The sequence below is a fragment of the Caenorhabditis briggsae genome (assembly GCF_000004555.2).
Source record: "Caenorhabditis briggsae complete genome, chrV, whole genome shotgun sequence".
Classification (NCBI taxonomy): Eukaryota; Metazoa; Nematoda; class Chromadorea; order Rhabditida; family Rhabditidae; genus Caenorhabditis; species Caenorhabditis briggsae.
The window spans coordinates 5,352,129-5,372,725 of record NC_013488.2 but is presented as its reverse complement, the minus strand read 5'-3'; the positions used below and the strand labels follow the sequence as shown (position 1 = coordinate 5,372,725).

The 20,597-nt window shown below is 35.9% G+C and overlaps 5 protein-coding genes across 5 annotated transcripts in view; 3 read left to right on the top strand and 2 right to left on the bottom strand.

Annotated features, from left to right (window-relative positions):
- Window positions 1–248: 248 nt before the first annotated feature.
- On the top strand, window positions 249–5,286 carry CBG12142 (the record flags this gene model as incomplete). The annotated part of the gene is made up of 8 exons (XM_045237035.1): window positions 249–483; window positions 1,606–1,673; window positions 1,838–1,939; window positions 2,965–3,503; window positions 3,629–3,729; window positions 3,954–4,281; window positions 4,875–5,090; window positions 5,136–5,286. 8 exons carry the CDS (start codon window positions 249–251, stop codon window positions 5,284–5,286), a joined length of 1,740 nt encoding a protein of 579 aa, XP_045094770.1.
- A 223-nt stretch (window positions 5,287–5,509) lies between these two features.
- Window positions 5,510–9,747, bottom strand: CBG12141 (the record flags this gene model as incomplete). The annotated part of the gene is made up of 5 exons (XM_045237034.1): window positions 5,510–5,626; window positions 7,881–8,354; window positions 8,976–9,172; window positions 9,367–9,440; window positions 9,599–9,747. 5 exons carry the CDS (start codon window positions 9,745–9,747, stop codon window positions 5,510–5,512), a joined length of 1,011 nt encoding a protein of 336 aa, XP_045094769.1.
- A 1,312-nt stretch (window positions 9,748–11,059) lies between these two features.
- CBG12140 lies at window positions 11,060–12,054 on the top strand (the record flags this gene model as incomplete). The annotated part of the gene is made up of 2 exons (XM_002636173.1): window positions 11,060–11,065; window positions 11,920–12,054. The coding sequence occupies 2 exons, from the start codon at window positions 11,060–11,062 to the stop codon at window positions 12,052–12,054; spliced, it is 141 nt and encodes a 46-aa protein (XP_002636219.1).
- Window positions 12,055–13,576: 1,522 nt separating this feature from the next.
- On the top strand, window positions 13,577–16,790 carry Cbr-tnt-4 (the record flags this gene model as incomplete). Its single annotated transcript, XM_045237033.1, has 5 exons — window positions 13,577–13,593; window positions 15,003–15,353; window positions 15,635–16,004; window positions 16,094–16,178; window positions 16,687–16,790. The coding sequence occupies 5 exons, from the start codon at window positions 13,577–13,579 to the stop codon at window positions 16,788–16,790; spliced, it is 927 nt and encodes a 308-aa protein (XP_045094768.1).
- A 269-nt stretch (window positions 16,791–17,059) lies between these two features.
- The window catches only part of CBG12138, a gene marked incomplete at both ends in the record, with an annotated part of 4,042 nt that continues 504 nt past the window's right edge, over window positions 17,060–20,597 (bottom strand). Inside the window, 5 exons of the mRNA XM_002636171.1 lie at window positions 17,060–17,255; window positions 17,304–17,434; window positions 17,927–18,226; window positions 18,427–18,642; window positions 18,882–19,598. Of these exons, the coding sequence (XP_002636217.1) occupies window positions 17,060–17,255; window positions 17,304–17,434; window positions 17,927–18,226; window positions 18,427–18,642; window positions 18,882–19,598 (1,560 nt within the window). The remainder of the gene's footprint in view (window positions 17,256–17,303; window positions 17,435–17,926; window positions 18,227–18,426; window positions 18,643–18,881; window positions 19,599–20,597) is intronic.

Below are 20,597 nucleotides of genomic sequence, written 5' to 3'. Positions count from 1 at the left end.
TTAGACACTTATTTTTTGGTTCCGGTTTTTCCATTGATTTTTTCTAGGGAATTTGGGACCATAAAACATGTCAGACGACGACGAGAGCCGGGTTGTTCAAGTGTGAGTATTTTGACATTTTAATCAGTACTGACGACACAAAATTGTATAATACTTTAATTCTTTTAATCCGTAAAGAAAAGTTTGGCAACTATCACCACAACACTTTTCTAACAAGATCATTTTTACTCTTTTTCTATTTTGCAAAAATGGAGTTAAACCATATTCAAAAATTGCCAAAAAAAGTTCGAAAAAATACGGTATTCTCTGATGAAAATGACGATGAAAATGGCAGACGACCGACGTTTGCGAAAAAGAGGAAAGAGAAAAAGGAGGTGGTGTTCTATACGAATTTCGAAGAAGTGCTCCAGAAGGTCAACGCATTCGGACCCTATCAAATTTTTTGCTTCATTGTCATTCTTTATGCGTCGATTGAATGGGCTGGTGAGTTTGAGATTTTAGAGATTTTTCGATTTTAAAAGATCCGGCCAACAGGGTTGGACATTTTCATTCCTATTTGGCTACGCAATTTTTGTTTCAACCTGGCTTTCTGAAAGAGTTTTTGAACTTCCAGATCTTCGAATTTTCTTAAATTTCTGAAATTCCTAAATTTTTGAAAAAAGTCCCGGGATTTCAAAAGTTAAAAAGTTTCATTAATTTTCTGGTATTCTAGACATTTCGAAAATTTACAATTCATGAATTGTAAGCTTTTCTGGAACTTCTCTTTTTTTTAAATTTCTAATTGTAAGTTTCTGAACTTTCAAACTTCCGAATTTCCGAATTTCGGAGTTTCTGAATTTCTGAATTTTGGAATATTTTCAAAGGAATTTAAAAAAATAATCGGAACAAGTTCAATAGAATGACTCAACAAAACTGACTTTTTGAATGAAAATTCCTGAAATTCCTAAAATTTCATATTCAAAATTTGGATTTTTTGTTATTTCTGAATTTCCGGGAAGTCCAATAAACAATGAAAATTTTACAAAATTCAGATCACCGGAAATTCGAAAATTCCAGAAAATCCGATATTTCAGGAATGTTGGAAAATTCAGAAAAAATCAAATACTGGATAATTTTGAAATTTCAAGACTTTCAGAAAAGTTCAATTTTAATAATTTCAATTTTTCAAAAAAAAAGTTTGGCGTAGACAAATAGGAAATGACGATAGGTGTCTTAAGACTTTAAGTTGAAACCACAGAAAGAAAAACAAAAATCTTAAAATTTAAGAGTTGATAAAAATATGTTTCGACGTAAAAAGTGGGCGAAACTTTTGAGTTTTGGTTTGGAATAAGATATTTTAGAACATTCGAAGATTTAAAAATTCGGGAACTCAGAAATTCAGACATTCAGAACTTTAGAAATTAATTCATTCAGGAATTCAGTAATCCGAATTCCGAGAAATTTTTGAAAATTTTCAAAAAAACAAATTTTCAGGAAATTCCACATTTATGCATGTGCTCGGTTCTTTTGAACCGGATTGGAATTGTACACTTTCCAATAATATGACCCAGACAAGTTAGTTCTTTTTTGGAAATTCAAATTTTCCGCCAATTCAAAAACTTTCAGTCACCGCCCCAACCAATGATTCAACATGCGATTTTATCAAGAAAAATTGCCAAAGTTTGACTCCGATTGTAGGTTTTTTGAGGAGAATTTTCTGGAAAAATTAGATTCCTTAAAATTAAATTCAAAAAATTTTGCGTTTTTTTGGAAATTGAAGTCTGGAATTTCTTAATTTTTGAAAAGAAGTTTTGATTTTTATTTATTTTCTCACAGTCAGAAAATAAAACTATTGCAGAAACAAAATCTGGAATTTTTCTCAATCGTCGGACAATTTCAATTGATTTGTGATGATAGTGATAAGGTCGAGTATATTGAAGTGATCATGGCTGGATCGTCGGTGAGCGGTAGTTTGAAATTTTTTGAAAGTTTTGTAGAAACAACAACGACAAAAAATCCTGAAAAAAAGAAAAAAGAAACCGAATTTCCTAATTTCGGAATCTCAGAATTTTCGAATTTCAGAATCTCAAAATCTCAGAATCTCGGAATCTTCGAACCTCGAAATATCTGAATTTTCGATTTTCTGATTTTCAGAATTCGATTTATGATTCTCAGAACTGCTGTTTTTTGAAAATTTGAACGAAAAACTTATATTCTTGTTTCGAAAATCTCAAAGTTCCAAAATTAGGAAAAAAAAAAAAAAACAAAGTTCCAAAATTTGGAAAAAAAAAACAAAGTTCCAAAATTAGGAAAAGAAAGAAAAAAAAAACCCAAACTTCAAAAAAGCGACAATTAGGAAAATCAAAAAAAAATTCCAAAAATTCCAAAGTGGTCTGAAAATTGAAAATTTTTTAGACCAATCAGATATCATAGAATTTGACAAGTACTTTGAAACGGTTCTAATTGGATTACTGCTTTTTTGTCTATAAATAAAGTTACAAGTCAGAAACCGGCTGAGCTACGCGTTAAATCTTTTTGGCTTGTACTAGGGGTCTTGCAACTTTGTTCATGGACAAGATACAATAATTCAAATAGTCTCATTTTGTAGGACTTCTTGAGTTCCTTTATATCTTACCGTGAACACTCTAATAGAACGCCATCCAGACCGTCCACTTTGAACCTATTAATCTCACTCCTTTTGAAAGATATCAAAAAATTGTCAACTAATGAAAAGTTTATCATGATATCAGCAACATTTTATTTGCTAACTACTTTTTGATATCTTCCACAGAAAATGAGATACATAGGCTCGAATTTGACAATTCGGATGGCGTTCTATTATAGTGCTTACGGTATTTATGTGGGCGAAAAGTATTGTACCTGACGGAAGTTATGGTAGGACCCGCGCTGTTTTCAGCCAAGTTTTTAGCCAATTTTCAAGCATGCCCTGAAAATAACTTTCATCTAAAATTTCAACATTTTCAGCTCATCGGCAGCATCATCGGGGGTCATATGGGAGATCATTTCGGACGACAAACGATTTTCTTCACTGGAGAACTTCTCATCATTATCACCTCAATGATGTGTACAGCAGCTAGATCTTGGATAGCATTTGCTGCGATTCAAGGTGTCAATTGTTTTATTTACGGAGTCATTGAAACGACATCACTAACCATGATGGTAGAATTCACATCGAATAAGTATCGAGTGATTATGGTTAACGCATTCCAATGGCCGATTGCTTATATGACATCTGCATTAATCGCATTTTTGACGAAAGGATGGCAAGTGTATTTTGTGTTCCTCAACTTGGTTTCTTCACCATTGGCTATTGGCTTCATGTTGTTCTTAGAATCTCCGAGATGGTTAATTGCGAGAAATGAGCTCAGTCAGGCATGTGATGTTCTGAATGATATTGCACATCAGAGATGGAATAACACGAAGGCTAGATTCACAACAAAGGACATTTCGGCAATTCATAAACAGGAGAAACAGGGTTTCTATTGGTTCTATCATTTGTTCAGGTTCGTTTTTCATTTTTCTGAAGTTTCGAATTTCTGAATTTTCACTTTTATTGACAGTGCAAGTTTCGGAAATCCTGGTATTTTAAAAATCTTAATTATGTAATTTTCATATTTCTACTTTTCAGCACCAAGCGTCTCGCCAAGCAATCGTGCCTTCAAATCATTTCCGTCCTCACCTACGCCATGGTTTCTAACACCTACCTTTTCACAGTTACAGGACTTCATGGTAAGAGCTACACAGTCGATATTTCGAGCTACGCGGTCTATAGTTTGAGCTATGTGGTAGATAGCTCAAACTATAGCCCATCGATAGTTCGAGCTATGCTGTCAAAATTTTGGGCTATGCTGTCAAAATTTTTTTCTACGCTGTCGCAAGCTCAGACGTAGTCGACCGCGTAGCTCACTTAAAAATCACATTTTCCATTATTTCAACATTCCAAAACTCTCCAGACTCGGCCATCATGTTCACCTTCCTCGACGGAGTGTTCCGATTGTTTGTTCCAATTATCATTGTGATTTTTGATTTGATGGTCCCAAGTTTCGGGCGTAAAATCCAATATCTCGGATCCCTAGTAATCGAGGGAATTCTCTTCGGTGTCATCATTGCTTTAGTGGCAACTGGAACATGTACATATGACTCTAAACCAGTCACTATTCTCGTTATTATTGCGACAATGATCAATGATTGTATCTTCTGGATCAATATTGTTCAAATCACCACTCAACGTTATCCTACTGTCATCAGATGTATTGCTTTTGGATTCTTGCACTCGTTTAGGTAAGTTTTCAAATGTAGATTTGCCCGAGTCTTGCCCAAAGGTTATTTGCATATTGGGCAAATTTGGGCATGTTTGGGCAAGCATTGGGCAACATTGGGCACATTCATGTCAGAAGCTTCTTTTTCAAGAATTTTTTGCCCAAAGCTTGTCCAAAGCTTGTCCTTAGCACGGCTCCTTGTCCGAACTTGTTTTTTGCGTGCCTCCAGTTCATGCCACCTGTCCAAAACGTGCGTGAAACTTGCCAAAAACTTGGTCCAAAAGTGCCCAAAACATGGTCATACCTTGCCCAAAACATATTGAAACTTGCCCAAGCCATTTTCCAAGCTTGCCCTTATCACGGCACCAAAACTAGGCTTGCCCTTAGCAATGCCTGGAGCTTATTTTTTGCCAAAATGTGCCCAACTTGTGTCCATGGCCTGCTCAAAGCTTCCTCCTTATTCTTATTCAGAAATTCGCCCAAGTCTTGTTTTACGCTTGCCCAAGATCGGTTTCAAACTTGCCCTCATCTCCCACCTTGTACAACACTTGCCTGTTGCTCCCCCAAATCATTCCAAAACTTGTATAACCTGCCCAATACTTGTCTATCTTCCAGACACATCGGAGCCATCATCGGATTTGTGATTTTGAAGCCTCTGCTAACTTCCAACTGGCCAACAGGAGCATTTGTGATACCAGAGGCAATGATCGTTTTAACAATCTTCGTCGGATTCTTCTTCCAACCAGAAACTAAAGGAAAGGCATTAATGGACCAGATGGTTGAGGCAAATTATGGACGACTGGAGAATGAATTGCCGAGAGCGTTGATGAGGTTGGAATTCTGAAACTATGAAATTCTGAAATTCCAATTTTTCAGACTAGCCGCCGGTCATCGTGTAGATCAAAGTGAAATGAGACAGCAACATCGGAAGGATCTGGAGAAAGCGAAGGCAGCCGAGTTGATGGGACAAAAAGTGGAAAGTCCGTGGGTGTTCAAGGAGAAGGATCCGAATGAGAAGAAAGATTGAAATTTGAATATTTGAATTTTTTTATTCGACTAGGAGGAAAACTTGAAGTATTTCATATTTTTTGAAAGTCCTTATTTTAATATATTTTTTACTTTTGAATTTTCTTGAGATTTTCTAATAAATGTAAATATTTATTTTTGGTCGGTCGCACTCGTTTCAAGCTTCACTATTTGGGGTCAGTGAATTCAAAATTTTAAATTTTGATTCAAAAAATTTTCGGGGGTCAATCCAAGCCAAAAGTCCTTGTCAAAACGTTCAATCGTTTCACAACATTCTCAAAAACTGATGGTTTTCCTTCTGGCATCGTATCATCACATCCGGTTTTTCCATAGGGAGGTACCTGGAAAAAGTGTTATTTTTGGAATTTTTTTCTTATCAAAAACCAGTCGGTTTACGCCCCTTCGGGGCTAAACCTCCTGGCCCTCGCTTACGATACCCGCAATCTTATAAAATGGTTCCGTCACTTTTACGGAGGCTATTTTTTAGGGCCTATGCTCACAAATTTGAAAATTAAGAAATTTTGAAACTTGGGAAGTTCAGAAATTCAGTAGTTCAGAGATCGAGAAATTGAGAAACTGAAAAATTGAGAAATTGAGTAATTCGGAAGTTCAGAAATTCAGAATTTCAAGAAATCAGAAATTCGGCAATCCAGAAATTTTGACATTGAGGGATTCATGATTCAGAAATTCTGATTTTTTGAAATTCCAAATTTCTGAGTTTCTGAAGTTCTGAAATTCTGAAATTCTGAAATTCTGATTTTTTTTGGGATTCTGAAGTTTCGATTTTCGGTTTTTCGTATTTCCGATTCACCAAATTTGGATTTTCTGAAATGTTTTTTCAACACCGTTTTTCGGGGATTTAGGATTTTTTTTCGAAATTTTTCGCCATGATATTAGGAACATACATATTTTTGGAAACATTTTAATGCAATACAAATTTTTGGTCGGAGTCCCCCTTTAAGAAATTTTAGTTTTTGAGACTCTTAATTTCTGAATTTCTGGGTTTCTGATTTTTTTTTTTGAGATTCTGCCTTTCTGAACTTCAGAATTCTCGAATTTCGCGAATTTCCGAGTTTTCGAATTTCTGCATTTCAGCATTCATGAATTCCTAATTTGTTGTTATTTTCAAAATGATAAATATTTGAGATTTTTTGAATTTCCGAATTTCGAAATTAGGATTTTCCGAAATTCAAAAACTCAGAAATTCAGGTGATCAAATATTTGGAAATGAAGTGCTCGAGTACTCAGAAATTGGGAATCCTAAAATTTACATATTTTGGAATTTGGAAACTTATTATTTCAAAGATCCAGGTTTCTATAGTTTCAGCATTTAAAAAATTTGCAAAGTTTGGAAATTCAAAAACACTGAAAGATTTTGATTTCTTAAAGTTCGAAATATTTCGATTTCTTAAAACTTAAAGCCTAATAAATTCAAAGACTGCATTAAAGGCGTTTGTATTGGTCTTTAAGGGAGCTTGTCTTTTTTTCAAATTTCTTATCATAATTTTTTCTTCCTTTCAAATCTTCAGAACTCAGACTGAACCAATATTCGCACAAAATCGTCTTTTTGTCTGATATAATTTGGATAAGAAAAAAATAGTGGAGTTGAGCGGGAATGACGTAAATATAATTTCTGAAGACGTACTGTAGAAATAGAAAAACGTCTCCAGAAGACGTCAGAAGCAAAATTTCACAAATCAAAATAGACGGGCATCATCTCGCTGCTATTTCGGGTTATCTGCGAAAATTTGGGAAAATTTGGTCCAGTGGTGACTTCGCTAGGGTCCCGGAACCGGGAACACCGGACACACACACACACACAGAATTTGGTGATTGTTAATAGTAAAGAATTGGTTTAAAAGTGCATAAAATGGGGTGTTTTGGATCATTTTTTTTGATATCAGAAAGTTGTAAAAAATGCATAAAATCTAAAAATTGGGTGTGAAGTGTACACAATAAAAAAGTGACAGGTCAGAAAAACGGAATTTGGGGAATTTTCAGAATTTTTAAAGTTTTTCAGCGTTTCTCGCATTTTTAGCTTATTGAGCATTTTCAAAATTTTCAGGATTTGAAAATTTAGAGTTACCATAAACACTCTAATAGACCCCTTAGCTTTCAACTTTGAACTACCATATCGTGGTTCCTGTAAAAGATATCAAAATTTTATCAATAAACAAAATGTTTCTAATTTTATGATAAACATTTTATCTGTTAACCACTTTTCAATATCTTCCACTGGACGCGAGATATGTGAGCTCAAAGTTGATGGGTTGGGTGGCCTTCTATAGAGTGTTTACGGTAATTGTATTTAGCACTAGAAGAGATTTTGAATATAATTTATTAGTATTTTTTTATTTGGAATGCTCAGAATATTTTGAGATTTTCAGAATTTTTAAATGTTTTTTTTCTACTTAAAACCTCTTGGATTTTTATATATCATTTTTATAGATCTCCGAATTTTTGGATTTCTTTCGAACTAACAAGGAAATTTGCGGAAATTTTGTAATTGTGGATTTTTGAGGATATTGAGTTTATTAAAAAAAAATCCTAGGAAACAAGGATCAAACTTGGAGAGACCATTATTGAGGTTCTTACCTTAACAGCAAAATAATGTCGATGATCCCAAGTATAACTTTCCGACTGATCAATGAAGAACTTGATTCTATCCGAACATGCGAAATCTTCATTTTTCGGTGCTCCCAAACACTCGACATAATGTGCCCCAGGGCTCATTTCATCTGGATACCAAATCTCCGTTCCATGATGATAATAATCCAAATGATCAGCATGACACGGCTTGGCTCCGCCTTCATGCTCCGAAATAAATGTTTGATTCTTATGACACGCCGGCATATGAGGGACAATATCTCTTCGGAAGACAACGCGATAAGTGTTTGGGAGGAGAGCATCAAAGTTTCGAGCGAAGAGTCGGGTGCCGACACGTGGCTGACCGAATGTGTAGGTTTTTATCATTGATCCAGGTCGATAGCCTTGTTTTGCGGTACGGGCGGCCGCGAGAGCAGCGAGTGCGCCGCCTAGGGAATGACCGGTGAATGTGATTTCGTAGTCCTGAAAAAAGGTTTTGTTTGTTTCCATGGAAACTTTGAAGGAAGGGATGCATATGCAGTACCGGTCAGTAAGATATACAAAAACGTATTTTTCAGTTGATTTTGATAGTTTCTAGAAGTCTGGAGGTTGGCTGTCAAGCTTCCGATCATTTTTTAAATCTTGAAGCGTGTAAAACAGACCTAGACTGAAAATTTCTCATTCACAGAATTTCTTGAATTTCCCTAATTTTACAGCTTTTGCCGTTTTCTGAAGGACATTCACTTTTTTCATATACCTATCGTATACTCAAGATATCGGCATGGTAAACTAGGAATTTTTATGAAAATCCATGAATGCAAAGTTTTCAATCTAGGTATTTTTCACACCACTCGACATTTTTAAAGTGATTGAGCACTTGACAGCCAAGCTGTAGACTCTTGAAAATCGTCAAAATCAACTGAAAAATAGGTTTTTTTAAATCTTATTGACCGGTACTGTAGCTCAGTTATCTAAATTTCTGTAGGAGATATCAAAAATCTGCAATCTACAAATATGTTTTTGATAATATGAAAAATGTTTTATCAGTTGATCTCTCACAGAAATCTTACAGAAATTAAAAAAATTAAGATCAAAACTTACCACCCATCTTGGATTGGTTATCACTTTCTCAATTTCCGGCCATAATACTAAATGAGCATTCAAGAAATATCGATTCACATCTCCCATATCGAAAAAGTCGATTCCTTGATGAACAGATTGCCATCCCTCCAAAAATAATTGAGATTTCGATTTGGTCCCTCGAAAAACCACAATTATCCGTTTTGCGTGCTCAGAAACCACTGAAAATTGTTTTTTTTTGGATTATCAGTAGCTTTGAGCCTAATTATCTCGATACCTGTTATAGGGATCAAGAAATGATAAACTGATAAAACATTGCTGATATTATGATAAACATTTTATCAGTTGACTACTTTTTGATGTCTGTCATAGGAAAAGAGATATACATGCTCAAACTTACCAGCGTAGGCTGCACAGGTACTATCCAAGTGGTCGCAACTCTTTTGCTCCATATTTTCAATGTGAAAATTTTCTCCATTTGGGAAGGCTCTGCAATAAAAAAAATTTAATTTTAGCATGTTTAGATTTTCAAAAGAGTTCTAGATTTGTTCAGACATTTGTTTCCGAAAATTTTAGATTTAGACAAATTTGGTAACTTCAACATTTTCAGAAAGTTTAGATTTTTTTCAACAATTTCAAAAAATCACTTATTGATACAAGTAGCGTGCTTATCACCATAAGCAGCTGCCGCCAATTTTACAAGTCTTCTGGCTTCTGCATCATCATATCCCGTTTGTTTTCCCAGTGGAATTGATAACGAAAAAATTGGAAAAAGGAGAAGAACAATTGGTCGCATTCCTGAAAAAAATTGGAATTTGAAGAATAAGCTGAAAATATACAAAAATTGAAAAAAGTTGTTGAAGGGCCTATACTAGCAAATTTGGAAACTCAGAGCTTAAGAAATGTTTAATTCAGAAACTCAAAATTTTGGTAATTTCGGAAAAAAAATAGTTCCGAAATTGAGATATTCAGAATGTTGATAACTTGAAAAGTAAGAAATAAGTTTTTCAAGTTTCTGATTTTCATAATCTTGAAAATTCAAAAGTGGAAAAATGGATTTCACTGAATTTCTGAATTTCTGAATTTCCGAATTTTCGAAATTCTAAATTTCTGTATTCACGACTGTCCACATTTCCGAATTTCCGGATTTCCGAACTTTCGAAATTCTGACTTTCCAATCTTTTTTTTAAGAATTCATATTTTCAGAGTTCAAAAAAAAAACTTCAGAAAGTCAAAAACTCGTTTTGAGAGATTCAAAGAAAAACCAGCCATTTAGGACTGCTTTTCCGGTTTAAAGGAAGCAAAAATGATCAAAAATGTTCAGATTCAATTTCATAATAGTTTTATAGATTTCTATTTTAAAAAATTACTGATAGTCTGTCAAGACAAATAGATAATGAGGAAGTTGTGAGTCATCAGTGAAGTGGAGAGAAATGAGAGAAATAGAGAAAAAGAGAAAGTTGATCTTTTATCAAAACAGTCAAAAAATGGGAAGAAGAAACAAGAAAAGGAACGGGGAATGGGTCAAAACTGGTTGATGGAGAAGTAGAATCATTTAGTTGTCAAAAAATTGAATTTTTAAATTCAATTTGAAGAAGTTGGGAAAAAATTTTTTCTATTTTTTTTTCGAATTTATGCATTTTCTAACTTCTCAACAGACCCGTACATTTTTAATATAACTAGTTTGCCATTATATATTCAAAAAAACTCCTGTCACATTTCTCCCAGCCCAATTGATTATTCAATTGTTGAAAAGTAAATCCCATTAACTGTTAAAAGTACTTTCATAACCTAAAAAAAATTCACGAAAAAATTCACGAAAAATATAAAATTTTAACAAACATATTTTTCATAAAGGTCGTAAAAAATTCTAACCGACTACTCGAAACATTTGAAAGTAGATGAAAATCAGAACAAATTGAATGGCCCCGCTCAACTCATAAAGCCGCGCATCGGCAATTATACAAAATACGAAAAACTGTGTCTTTTCAGAAAAAAATGTACTGCGTTTTAAAGAAAACACAAAAAACCTTGACTTTTCAAAAATATTCAAAAAAACCTGCATTTTTTAAATAAAACACGAAAAACACACATTCAAACACTTCGGGATGACTGTTTGGCTGGCGATGTTACGGATGAACGAGAAAACGAAGAGATGAGAGAGTGAGAGAATCGGAGCGACGCAGAGAAACCGGTTAAGTAGTCACCTTTTGGGAAGAAGAGAAGAACAAGAAAACGATGACACAGGGTCATTTTATAGGAATTCAAGGGTACTTTGTGATTTGGAACGGTTTAAGGAGAGTAATTTAAGAATCAAGGAACTTTAGAACTGATCTTTGTAGGGGAATCGAAAATTATGTTTTTTTTGTTGTCTAAAACTTGCCGAATACTGGATGAAAATTTTAGGAGAACGAAAACTATTTCCACTTTTTCCGCGAAAAACAGAAAACTTGGAAGTCCTGAAAAACAGGTCTAGGATCTTCAGAATTCTCTAAAAATTGCCGAGTATACTCAACAAAAAAGAGCTCCATTTTTGTAGTTGACAACTTTTTCGTACAAATCCAACCAAAAGAGATAAGAGTTTAATTGGTACATTTTTCATATCAATGCTAATTTCCGGCACATTTTGGGAACGGAATTTCAAATGTTCAGAACTTGCAAAGATCCCAAAAACTAGTTTTTTGAACTTTCTGGATTCCGAACTGCAAACATTTGTATTTTCTGAAAATTCTGAAACCTCAAAAGCTTGAAATATTTCCTGATTTTTTTTATTTCTCGAATATTCAATGTTCTGAATTTTCGAAACTTCATGAATTGCCATTGTCTCTCAAAAACTAAATTTTTCAAAACTTGTTCTCCACAGGTGATTCGCGAACAATCCGTTACGGACGGTCCGCGTTCGCGCGCGGTTCAAACTTCTGAAAACTTATCCATTTTCCAAACATTTCCTTTAAAAATCTTCTTCCAGGACACAAACAACGACCGTATCACCGTCGAGTGGACCAACACACCGGATGGTGCCGCCAAGCAGTTCCGTCGTGAATGGTTCCAGGGAGACGGAATGGTCCGTCACAAGAACTTGCCCATCGAGTACAACCCATAGAGAGATCTCAAACCGACAATCCCGTTTTGTTTATTTTGTATTACAAAATTCACATGGCCTGCACATTCATTATGAAGTACCGAATAAACCCCACTTTTCGAGATTTCCAGACTCCTGGTGTTTTTAGATTCACCAAGACGCTTCATGTTCGTCCCACTATTTCAAATTTTTAAAATTTTTGGTTTTTGAACTCCCAGATTCCCAAATTTCCGAATTCCAAGATTGCTGGGTTTTTGAATTTCTACATTTCTGTGATTCTACATATCTGAATTCTCGGATCCCTAGAATCTTGGATTCTTGGATTCATGGATTCATGGATTCCTGGATCCTAAGATTCCTGAATGCTGGGATTTATGAATATTATGAAATCCTCATCCACATCAAAACTTGAGATCCTCTCACTCGATTTTTGTTTAGCTTTCAGAATCTCCAGAAAATTTTTTTCTAAGTCGATATGTTCATTTTCCATTGGTAACGGTCCATTTTGAGTTACGTTATGATCGGATTAGGTTCAAAAAGGCTGAAAATAAACAGAATATACCACATAATAAAAAACTTTTGGGACTGACTTATGGAAAAAAATTTCCTGAATAGAGTTTTGAAATTCCGGAATAAATTTTCGAATTTTCGATCATCAGAATTTCGGGATATTCTGAAAAATAACTGTTTTCGTATGACGAAATCCCGGAATTCAAAATTTCATTCAGAATTTTCGAATTTTCGGAAATGGAACATAACTTTATTTTGAATTGGTCCTTTTCCATCTGAAACTTTTTCATTAAATGTTACTCACAATTTCTACATCCCATTTTCTCTTCTCCCCCCTACACATCAGCGATCAATGGCTCGACAAGGTTGTAGACACAAGTAGCTCTCAAGAGGATTCTCCGCCGCACAGTGCGCGATTTGCCAGGATATGATGCTCTTCTTATTGCTCTCTCTTTATCCCATATTATTTTAAGTGTACACATAGTACGCCCCCCGTTTTCTCAAGAAGATCCACCTACTTGGAATCCTCGGAAAAAGAGGAGGTAAACTCTTCGGAAAGACACTGTGTATGTAACACTTTTGCTCCTCTTGGTTGGATATATTGTGTGCTTAGTTCTTGTTACTTTTTTCTTGCTCTTGGTTTTGAGCTCCTTTTCTTTTTCCTGGTACTTGGTACTAGTCGAGAGCTTCTTTTTTTTCGGGGGGGAGTAGATTTTTTAATTGTTGCTGATTTGCTGACACACATTTCAGATATGTCCAAGACTTTTCCCGAAATTTTTATAATGTAATTTTTGACCGTTTTTTAATGTTTAAATTGTTATACCATATTTTTTCTAATGATATATTCTGAAGCTTGTTAATCTTTTTTGTAAATTCTAAGATTTTTAGCATTGTCCACATTTTTAGAATTTTCCACCGATTTTTTACAGAAATTCTAATCTTTTTTTTCGATTTTTTTTCGAATTTTCGAATTTTCTTAAAATTGAAAGAAACTATTTTTTCAGGGTAAGTCAACTGCCAAGCTTGAAGAATCATGTCTGACGAGGAATAGTGAGTAGAAATTTTAAAATTTTGAATTTTTTGAGTTCCTAGAATCTTGAATTCCTGGATTCTTGGAAGTTTGGATTCTAAGATACTGGATTCCTGGATGTTTGAATTCCTGTGTTTCTAGTTTCCCGGAGATCCTAGATTCCTCAATTTTTGGATTCCTGCATTCAGGATTTTCCAGTTTCTGGATTCCTAAATTCCCAGTTTCCTGAATTCCCGGATCCCTAGACTTCTGGATTCTGTGATTCCAGAACTCCTAGATTCCTGGATTCATATGTTCCAAGGTCTCTAGCTATCTGGAATTTTGGATTCCTGAATTCCCAAGATATCTAGAATTTTGAATTCAGGGATTCTTGAATTTCCTAGGTTCCCGGATTTCCAGGTACTCTTATTCCTAAGTTCTCGGATCCCTAGACTCCTGAACTTTAAAATTCTTGAACTCCTGGATTCCCGGATTCCTAGACTGCTGGAATTCCTGAATACGTGGATTCCCCGATTCCTGAGTTTCTAGATTCCTGAATTCCTAGAACCTGGATTTCCAGATTCCCGGAATCCCTAAACTCCTGAATTCTCAGGCTCTTAGACTCAGGGTTTCTTGAATTCTCGGATTCCTAGGTTCCGATATTCAAAAAAATTTAAATTTCCATATTCTCGATCTCCAAATTCTCCAATTTTCAGCTCTGAGTACGAAGACGAGGAGGTAGAAGAGGAGGAGGTCGAAGAGGTCGAAGAGGCCGAAGCCGAGGAGGAGGATGCTGCCGAGGAGGCCGAGGAAGAGAGGTTCAAAAGAGCTTCTATCGACACCGGTGGTCCAGCCACGCCGGCTGCCGCTTCGCACGCTCCTGTCACTTTCGAGTACTTCTATTTTTCTTCTTTCCTATCTAGAAAAACTTTTAGTGATATGATTACAGCATCCATGGATTCTGAATTCCAGGATTCTTGGGATTATGAATTTAGATTTTGTATACCTGAGTTCCTAGATTCCTGGGTTCCCAGATTCCAACATTCCTAGATTCTTGGATTGTCACAATCCTAATATCCCGGACCACTGGACTTCTGGATTCCTAGATTCTCAGATTCCTGGATCCTTTGATTCCCGGATCCCCAGATCCTCGAAATTCTAAAATCTCGGATTTTTTTGATTCACGGATTTTCGGATTCCTGAATTTTCAAACTTCAAGTTTTTGAGATCCCGAAATTCTCATATTCCAAAACTTTTACATCTCTGTATTTCTGAAAATTTTGAAAATTATTAAATTTAAAAATTTTTATGAAACATAGAGACCTCCATGAAGAGATAACTATTAACAAATATTTGCACAATTCGCACTTTTTTTCGGCTTTCATGCACTTCAAACACAAAAATATCACCTCCCCGATCTCCGATTAACCTTAAAATTATTTTCTTGCAGCGGTGAGAATCTGAATGAAGCCGAGAAGGCCATGTTGGCCGCCAAGAAGCGTCATGAGAACGACGAACAAGCCAAACTGGACGACTACGAGAAGGCACGTCGTTCGGAGCGTGAAAAGGAAGAAGAGGAGCTGAAGAAGTTGAAAGAGAAGCAAGAGCAACGTCGTCTTGCCAGAGAGCAAGAGGAACGGGAGGCTGCTGAAAAAAAGAGATTGGATGAGGAGAAGCGTAAGAAGGAGGAAGAGGATCGTCGTGCTCGTGCCGAGGAGGAGAAGAAGAGAAAGGAAGAGGAGAAGCTGAAGAAGGCCCAAATGATGGGAGGTGGCTTCGCTGCTGGACAACAAGGAGGAAGGTGAGAATCTTAGATTTTGGCATGGGGTCTCAGGCTTTGGGCAAGTTACCGTTACCGAAAGTTAACGAAAGTTAAAGAATTTTATTTGAATTTTCAACATTTGGATTTTTGGAATTCTCGAAAATCAGAGTTCGGAGTATATCGAAAAAAAAACTATTTTACACTGATAACAAATACACAGCATGAATAATCTACTTTTGCCGGGTACTGAACATGGTGGGAACGGTGGCTATGCAAGAAGACAATACCAAATACCATAAAGCTAAAATGGATCCTTCCAGAAACTTCGTCATCAATAAGAAGGAGGAGTCCGCTGGTGTTGGTGACCGTTTCGGAAACATTGTCCAAGCTAAACAAGAAATGGGAATGACCAAAGAGCAGCAAGAAGAGGCGAAGACTGTCTTCATGCAAGGCATCCGCAAGAACATTGCCGAGGCTTCCACGATTCTTCCAAACGACATGAAGGCCAAGATCAAGGAGCTTCATCAAAGAATCTGTAAGCTCGAGGCTCAGAAATACGATTTAGAGAAGAGACACGAGAGACAGGAGTACGATTTGAAGGAGTTGAACGAGAGATCTCGTCAGGTCGCTCGTGCCAACAATGCGAAGAATGGACAAGTCAGCGGAGATGATACCGGTGGAAGACATCCAGTAAGTTACTTGTTTTGAGTAAAAAATTGAGATAATTCAGAGTTTCAAAGTGACAAGATTTTGAAAAATCCACAACAAATATTTTTCAGCCAAAGGTCCAAGTTGCTTCCAAATACGACAGACAAATCGATAGAAGAAACTTCAAGGAGCGTCGTCAAGTGTATGAGAATGTGAGTTGGAGTATTTCGAATCTAGGAATTCTAAAATTTCAAATAACGAAAATATTGATAAGACCAAAGTTCTAGAATATTTCAGATTTCTAGAATCTCAAAATGTCAGAATTTCGAATAGGTGTCAAAATTTTGAATCTCTGAATCTTGAAATTTCAAAATCGAACTTGGAAATTTGAAATTTTGAAGTTCTGATTTCCAGAAATCGGGATTTCCAGAATTTTAAATTACAGAATCTGAAAACCTTCTCAGGATCTGAGAATCTTAGAGTTTCGTAATCTCCGAATTTCCGAATCTCAGAAATTCAGGGATCTTATAATTTCAGAATCTCAGAATCTCAGAATCTCAAAATCTCAGAATCTCAGAATTTCCGATTCTCGGAATCTCAAAATCCCAGAACTTCTGAATCTTAAAATTTCAGAACCCCAGAATTTCAAAATCTCAGAATCCCATAATCCCGAAATCCTAAAACTCCAATTATTTCCAGAAGATCGCATTCCCATGCTTCCCAGGTGTTCCACCACCACCAGCAATCTACGAAAAGGTCATCAAGAAGTTGGATTACGAAATCCAACAGGAACTTGAGGCCGCCGAGGAAGAGGAAGAAGATTATTAGATTTCTGAATTTTCCTTCTGCTTTTTTGTACTTTTTAAATTTTTCCCTTTTTTTCAACTACTTTTCATTTTCAATACATGTTTTAATACTTTTTTTTAGTAATGAAAATCGACAATTCCAATCCTTTTAAAACAAATTATTTTAAGAAAAAATCCAATTTCATTTCGAAATCTTCATTTTAACATACCATATTCAAATAATATGCAAATTTACAAAAATAAATGGAATATAAATTTCAAAAATAGTTAAAAATAATTCCAAAAAATTCGTCATTTCTTCTTTTTCCCCTGATTCGGTCCTTGTTTCTTATTCTTCTTGTCCTTTTTCCAAGGCTTAGCTTTCGGTTTCGGCGGATCCGATGATCCCGGCTGGTTGGGATTTTCCAGAGCCGCTTGTCCTGCTTGCTCAGCTTTTTCAGCTTGTTCAGCAGCTGCCCGCTCTGCCTCTTCCTTGACCTTTTTGTGTCTGAAATCAATTTTCTACAGTAATCCAAACAACACTTCAAAAACGCACTCAAGAACAATGCTGGCAAACTTTTCTCTGAGGTCCACCGCCGCTTTCTGCATGTGCTCCTTTCTGACACAAATTCTGCAAGTCATCGGAACTCCTTTGCACACTCCTTGGGTATGGACGAAGTAGGCGGGCTGAAAAATTGCAATTTCGCCCAAGATTTGTCCTAGTCTTGCCCAAGTCTTGCCCAACTTTTATCGAAGGTTTGGCCAAGCCTTGTTTAAGCCTCGACCAAGTCTTCATTAAGTCTTGGGTATGACTTGTTCGAGACTTTCCCAAATCTTGCCCAAGTCTTGCCCAAGGCTTGTCCATCACTTGGTCTGGAATTAATTTGGGCAAGATATGGTCAGCCGTCTGCCAGTCCGCTGAAAGTATAATTCATGGAACTTGGACTACCCATGGGCAGGTCTTGTCCATACCTTGCCCTAGACTTGACCATGCTTGCCCATGACTTTTGTAATATTTGTCCAAGACTTCCATGTCCAAGACAACCAAAACATAACAGGTTGTCTTGTTACTGTCCAACTCTACCCGAACTCTTCTTCACTTGCCTAACACCTGCCCAACACTTGCCCAACCCTAGCCCAACCCTTGCCCAACCCTAGCCCAACCCTTGCCCAACCCACCTTTTCTAAATACTTAGACAACAGAGCATTCAACTGAACAATCTCCATCGATTGATAAGCGCATGCCTCGGTCTCAAAAACCAATTCCAATTTCGGTAGATTATAGTCAGAGAGATCAGGCATTGCTTTTTCTAGTCCCTGGTATTTGATAATCTCCTCACATGTGCATGGTTCAAAAACTGGCTTATCTTGAAGTCCCTTGATTTTTTGTAATTCCGGTCCAAAAACGTTGAGCAGATAGGAAGGAAGCGTCTGTCGGAGATGATCAACTTTTAGAGTGTCAATGAAGAATGGGACCGACTGAAATTAACTGAGTTTATCTCATTTGGATGAACATTTTTAAAAAAGTTGTCAACTACAAAATTAAAGCTCCATGTATTATTGTTTAATTTACTTTGAAATTTACAGCCTCATCCAACTAAATCTATAATTTTTCTTTTGAAATTCAAAGTTCAACTAACATTCAACTAAAATAAGTAATGTTTCACGGAATAACATACCTCATTCATTATGAATAAATCTTTGCCAAAGTCATCGAAAATTTTATGGACAAGGTTCCAATTGTCTGCGTGGACGTGTTGAAAGAGTCCAGTCATTGTGATAAGGTCCTGGAGAACAAGTATAACGACGTCTGATGCAAAATAGCAGTATTTTCCATTGACAGTTGGAATTGGGATCGGAGCACGATCTGCTCGGGGGATCGAGCAGATGACGAACTGGAAAAATTGAAATTAGGAATTTTATAATTGTAAGATGTCTAGATTCTGAGATTCTGAGAATCTGAATTTGGAGATTCTTATAATTCAAGTGAAGTTCTGAGTTTCCAAAATTCCGGTATTCAAAACGGGATATTCTGAGAATACGAAACTCAGAAATTAAGAAATTAAGAAATTATTAGATTCTGAGATTCTTAGATCCTTATATTCTTATATGTATTCTTAGATTCTTATCTTACCTTAAACAAGTCCTGACCCCCATACTTCTTGATCATTTCCTCATATCTGATGGTTTTATGTGTCGACGAGCTCTCAATCCCTTTCTTCAATCCGTCATGAGCCGATTGATTGTCATGTCTGAGCAATGTCTCGTAAGCCATCACAAAATCCCGTTCCTCATTTTCAAAAACCCGCACAAGTTTTGCATCAAAATGCGTCTTCTCAGAATCCGGAAGGAACCAACAATCATATTGTTCAATTATTTCTGCATGCTTTTTGATCACAATTTCCAGCCAATGCAATAGATTTCCATATGTTTCTTCGTTTCCTTTCAACGGAAATTTGTCATCAAACTTGTGGACCAGTACTGCAATATCCGAATATTCTGGATCCCGAGGGCACGGAGGCAGAATCCCTTTTACAGTTTCGAAGACGTCTGGAATGGTTGTCGGTGCCTCTTTCACCCTTTCAATCCCTTTTTCCATTTCTTCCTTCACAAATTTATGAAATTTCGCTTGAATTTCTTCCCACTCCACATGATCAAATTCTGTCAATTCGCAATTTCCATTATATTTCATTTCGTGGGTTTTGAGAAAATATGCTACACACGAGCTGATAAAATCGTTTTCAGGCACTCCGAAGAAATCATAGTAACCCAAATGTTGCATGTAGACGTAGATGTCGTTTTTGTACATGTAGGTGTAGTTTTCGTCGTCTTTGTATTGAATTGGGGAGGTCTGGAAAAAAGCAAATTGGGAAATTCAGAAATCCAGAAGTTCAGGAATCGAAAAATTCATAAATTCGAAAACTCTGGAATTCTAGAAAATTTGAAAAGTGGATAATTTCCGGAATTCCAAGTTTCCGAATTTGATTCGAAAATCATGAAATTCTGAACTTCCAAAATTTCAGAATTCCCAGGAGAATCTGAAAATCGAAGAAATTCAGAAATTTGGCTACTTCTGAAAATTTGGAAATTCAGAAGATCAGAAGTTCAGAAATTCAAAACTTCTGATATTCGAAAATTCTGAAATTCTAGGAAATTTGAAAGCGTGTAATTTCAGGAATTCCAAGTTTTCAGAAATTCAACATTTTTAAAAATCCTGAAAATAAAGGATATTAAGAAATTTGACAAATTCAAGAAAATATAGAAATTCTGAAATTCCAGAAATTCCAACTTTTCAGGATTTCCGAATTTCAACTGAAAATTCTAAAATCTCGCAAAAAAATCAGAAAATTGAATTTCCAATTAATTTTTTCGATTTTTCGGAGTTTTCTCATTTCAGGAATTTTTGTAAATTTTCTTTATGGGGTTATTCAGTGAGAAACAATTCAGCAAATTGCTGGTTTTTCCTTATGCAGAAAGTAGAAAAACCAGCAATTTTTCTGTGGCCGCGGAAGCAAAATTGCTGGAGTTTTCTAGGCCATGTGATCTCGTCCTCCTGAACGGNCTAACTTTTTTCCAATTTTCTAGGCCACCTCTGCTATCTTCTTCCCACGGACTACCAAGGTCAATATGACAGAGGATGCCTGAGTGTTAGCGATGGAGCACCTGTGGAAACAAAAAAATCTGGAAATTTTGAAAGATATAAATACTGCGATAAAGATCTGTGCAATGGGGAATTTTTGAGAGAAGGATTTGCTAAAAATTAATTTTAAATTTTTTAATATTCTAATCCCCAATTTCAATAAATTGATTGTTTTTCCAATCCTTTTAATCAGACAACTTTATAATTTGC